The 5,000-nt window shown below is 39.7% G+C and overlaps 2 protein-coding genes across 2 annotated transcripts in view; both read left to right on the top strand.

Moving 5' to 3' along the window:
* Positions 1-744, top strand: part of LOC138041900 (uncharacterized) — a 16,719-nt gene extending 15,975 nt beyond the window's left edge. Inside the window, exon 4 of the mRNA XM_068887589.1 lies at positions 558-744. Within this exon, the coding sequence (XP_068743690.1) occupies positions 558-586 (29 nt within the window). The 3' untranslated portion in view covers positions 587-744. The remainder of the gene's footprint in view (positions 1-557) is intronic.
* Positions 745-4,847: 4,103 nt separating this feature from the next.
* Positions 4,848-5,000, top strand: part of LOC138041055 (astacin-like metalloprotease toxin 3) — an 18,902-nt gene continuing 18,749 nt past the window's right edge. Inside the window, exon 1 of the mRNA XM_068886833.1 lies at positions 4,848-4,866. The gene's annotated coding sequence lies outside the window, so the exon portion shown is untranslated. The remainder of the gene's footprint in view (positions 4,867-5,000) is intronic.

Here is a 5,000-nt window from a genome sequence, read left to right as displayed (position 1 = left end):
TGTTAAGCAAACACACTTTCAAGATCTGAAGAAAAAACGGAATTGATCGTTTTTTTTATCTCAGGGGCACTTTTGAATGCGCCGCTATAGTTTTTTACGGATCCGCTGCCAAAATATCAGCTACCCTTCGATTGGATTTATGCGGGTTTTCAGTTCGAACATGTGCGATGGAGTTTTATGGCGAGTTTTTAAATGCATGTGCGTTGAATTTAAAATTTTCACTCGCAGTCGAACTGGTACTCCAATCTGAAAATCGCTATTACCAGCTGCGCTAACTGCAGGGGAGGAAGGATAACGTAGTGGTGATAGCACTCGCCTCCCACCAATGTAGCCGGGTTCGATTCCGGACTCGTGGCCATATGCGGGTTAAGTTTCGTTCTTTACTCCGCTCCGAGAAGTTTTTCTGCAGGTTCTCCGGTTTTCAATTCTCCTGAAAAACCAACATTTCTAAATTCCGACTCGATCGGATGCAGGTCCTCGCTGCGGGGTAAATATCATTAATTAATTTCAGTATGCCTGTTTTAAGGGCTTGCTTTCTTTCTTGTTGTCATTTTCAGATGGATCGGCTGTCGAGAGTTTGGCTTGATGGCACTGCAGAAAGCAGTCAGTGCGAAATGATTGTCTTCTGTAAAGGCAGATAACACCACTTTTATTCCCTTGTTTATTTAATGAAGTTCTTAAATTTAATTGTAATGAAATGATTAGAGACAACTTGAATAAAAGTGATGATATAGCACTCGACAATCGAATCGTTTTTGATGTAGTAGAGCGAGTTTCAATCGAGTGTCTCAAAACCAAAACCAAAGTAATTACTTTGGCCAATCAAAAAGGACGTAGACAATCCAGTAAACCAATCAAAATTCAAAGTAATTACACGTAGCCGACACAAAACGCGATAAAAAGTGCACGCACGAGCCACGAGTAGTTTTGGTTTTACTTCTGATTGGCTGAAAAAGTGGCACGAGAATTTTGGACCAATCACTCAGTGAAGTAATGCAAAACCAAAGCAATTCGCTAATTACTTTCGACACTCAATTGAAAACCACTCTGTACTATTGACACCGCATGTGCATTTACTTAGATTGCCTGAATAGTTTTGGCCTTTTCAGGTCAAACCTTTGACCGTTTCCAGCCTGCTACCAGCGCCTAGAAAGACTTTGTACAATGGTGAAGAAGGCTAGGATGGTTTCCCAAACTCTCATTACCGCAAGGTAATGAAAGATTCAGTCTAACCGTAAAGAGTGTGACCATGATAAAATTATAAATTAGGAGCCATGCAGATGAAATCCGTTTGCGGAACTAATATGTTTGGGACCAGCAATCCAGTCATGATAAATAGACGGAAATTAAGCAAGATCGTGACAAGTTAGCTAAAACTGTTTCCTACACAATCATTTGTAATTACAGCAAGAACATTACTAGTTTGACTACTTTTTCCGTGCGTTTGTGTGAATATCATTAGACGCCATGAAAAGCAATCTTTCACTCAGTTATCGGATAATCTAAACACCATAATAAGTCAGTTTCGTATTCTCACGGTTAGACTGAATCTTGCGTGAAATGGAGGCTAATGCGAGGAAAATAATTTGCATGTGTGTGCGCATTAGCCTCCATTTTATGCTCGATCCAATCCAACCGATAGAATACGAAACTGGCCTAATGACAGAATTCGTACCAAAGGAAGTAGTTAGAATTTCAGAGCTCCTTTCCGACTGTAATGAATTATTAATTTTAAATATTCGTTATGTCCAGAACTTTTCGTTTTCGCTACTTTTAATCAAGATAAAATCATTATCATATCATCATCATATCTTTGTTTACCCTCGGATTTTAGAGAGGCTTGATGAAGATAATATCTCCGAGCATTTACTCTCGCAACCATGATACACCACAGAGGACAGATCACAACAACTGGAACTCCATGCCTTACTCTTTGCGAATAGTGTTTGGGTTCCTTTACGTCCCGAAGGGTTATGAACATCGAAGGGTTGTGAGACGGGCCTAAGGTTCCGAGAGGACTAGAGAGTGTAACCATTTGCAGATGTCATGATCATTACAAAGGCAGCACTTTCTCCTCAGTTATTTAAAGACCCTGAGTGTTGGTCCAGCAGGAGTCGAACTCACGGCCTCCCGCATGGCGGTCCGTTTCTCAACTAACTGAGCCACCGGTTCACGGAATTAGGCCATCGACATATTTGGGTCATTTATGGGCAAATTTAATACGTCAATTAAGTAATGAGTAGCCACCAAATCATCAGGTTTGTAGATTTTTAAATTCAAAGTGAAAAAGGCGCAACGTATATGTATGTTTCTGAAATACCATTAAGACTATCAACTGTAAACAATTAGGCGAACTAAAAGCAAACGACGGGAAATACACAGTGAAACAGACAATATACTAAGCAAAAGAAAAGAAAATTAAGTAACAGAAGGCTACTTACAAACAATTTGTGTGTTCCTAACTAACACTGAATAAAATCATCGAAGGGCGGTCTACCATAGCACGAGGGGGCTTGAAGAACCTGGAAACTACTTACTTCAAAATGTCTTAAAAATTTGATCAGGGTGACGTTGGGCAGAATTAACTTCATCCCTGACAAGGTTTGTAAATGGTCGGTAGGTTACATTTGCCTTTATATACGTATAGTACGTACCCTTTAATTTAAGCTGATAATATTCATCATTCTGAATACCTATCTGACTGACATTTCATTGAAATTGTCAGGAGAATTTACATGTAGATCACTCCTTGGAGACAAAGGGTACATTTCAGGCTAATGGTCTTCGAACTTTTAAACAGTTAAGTTTTGAATGTTTCTATCTTCCTGTTTTTCTCACCTGTTGTTAAAAACTTGAATTCTTGTTTCTGCTGATTACTCCCAATATTGACACCAGGATTATTAAAGCAAAACCAGAATCAAATGATCCAAGTAAAATAAACAAAAAAAAAGGGTCAATTCGGTCACAACGATACAAAGCGCACGAAGGAAAGATGATGAAAACCAAACGATAGAATACTGAAGCTGCTGGAAAAGCTATAAACTGTGCTCTACCCACCATCACATGAAACCAACCGTGGATTCAAGTAAGAAGAAAAGAACAAGGAAAGAACCCTTGAGTGTTATGTTCCAAGCCATGAGAGGTGACTGCTTTTTGTATCAGCCAAAGGTTTGACACAAGCAAAATTTCTCCACAAAATTGTACAATTCCAATCGCTTGAACTGAAAAATGAAATGATGTGGAGTATTTAACAGGAAGATAGCTTCGAAGGGAGCTTCTCACCTCATGAAGGTACAGCTTCAATGATGGAAATGGCGTTTCGTTAATCCATATCCAAAGAGTCCATATTGATAAAGTGGAATCGGTGATAATGAATACAAGGGCAAGAAATAACGGCAAGAAATCTCTTAAAATAAGAGTAAAAAGGATCATTCACTAGGATCATTCATTCAAAAATGCTACTTGAGATGGGTCCGTTCTTCGATGTGCAAGCTGCTTGAGCAGTGATGATTTAAATAAAACTTAGAGCGACCAGGTGTAGTATTTCCTATAATCTGAGGTATCCTTCAATGTTTTGGTCCAAGCAATGTGCCCATAAATAAGGTGCACAAAGAAGAGCCAAACCTCCTCCACCTTAGGCTAACAGCGCTGGCAATTGAGTGAAAGGTTACGCAAACAGAAGATATAATCGTACATACTTCGCAATTTTTGAAGGGCTATAATATATTCTCATGACTCTAGCCAATATTGACTATTAAGACAGGAAGTTCTGCCTTGTGGATGAAAATACTACGATACCTTTCAAACTTAAATTTCAGTCTCTTTGACTAGTGTCAAATGCATGATTTTCTGTAACTTGTGTAGATTTTTTCCTTACGTTTGTGGCTCTCAAGGGATCGGGCTCCTTTAATCGTGAGGCCGTACCCTTCGCATTCTATGTTTTTCAACGCTTTGAGAGCACGTCACTTCCAACATATTTAGATTACCTAATAGATGCTTTTTAATCACGTGATGAGATGGCCATGTTGGTGCACAAAGCAATAGCAAATTATGACTCATGTTTTGCATAAAAATAGACTCAAATTCCCAAAGGACGTTTTTCTCTATTGTTCTGTGCACCAACATGGCTGCTGTAACGTCAGATGAAAACCATCTATAGCACACACAGATTACTCACTCTATGAATCAACCACCGTCGAGAAATAAGGCGATATTGATTCCGTTGACCCTCCAATATTTGTCGAGAGGCTTTGCACGCGCACACCCTTGGAGGAAAGGTTCACTCGTGCACAAAATTATTCTACATGTTGAATATTCGGCGTCGATAATACGCGTGAACATTAGCGCTCAAAACGCCACCGCACACTAGGGGAACTTGCTTACGCCAATAGTCAAGTGTGCGGCGGGCTTAATATCCACCTATTATTTTTGGAGTTATTCTCAAGGAGGGGGACGTTGGGGTATGCGGAAATGCGGTATCAGTTAATTTTTAGCGCGTTATTTTGGAAATAGGCCTTTTGCAACAAACGATCACATGGTACAAAATCTGCCATGCTGGAGGGCAAGCTCATTATTATTCCCGCACTGGGACATTAAAACAAAGAGACCTGAACCAGGCAAGCTTGGCTTGCCTTTGTTTTAATGTCCCAGTGGGGGACAAACGAGGTGATATGTCCCTGACTTGGTGTATTGCCTTCCTAGCGTCTACATCCGAGTAGAAAGGAATATGCACTTTTTCAAGTTCCTGAATTCTATGACGTTTTTTTGTAGCTATAAATTCAGTACCTTTGAGTCAATAAGATCAGTTGTGGTGTACTTTCTAAGGTCAATTACTCCCCAGCAACTGGCGGTTATTTCAATTAGCAAGTAAGTGCGTTATTCACTTTTTGCTTGAAGTTATTTCATTGATATTTTATAGCCGGATTAAAAGGGTGTTTTCACTCACGTGATCAGTGACTTTGTCCTTTCCACCGCAACAGAAGCAAACACTTCCATGATAA

The sequence above is a fragment of the Montipora capricornis genome, chromosome 3 (assembly GCF_036669925.1).
Source record: "Montipora capricornis isolate CH-2021 chromosome 3, ASM3666992v2, whole genome shotgun sequence".
Classification (NCBI taxonomy): Eukaryota; Metazoa; Cnidaria; class Anthozoa; order Scleractinia; family Acroporidae; genus Montipora; species Montipora capricornis.
This window is presented reverse-complemented; position numbering and strand designations above follow the sequence as displayed.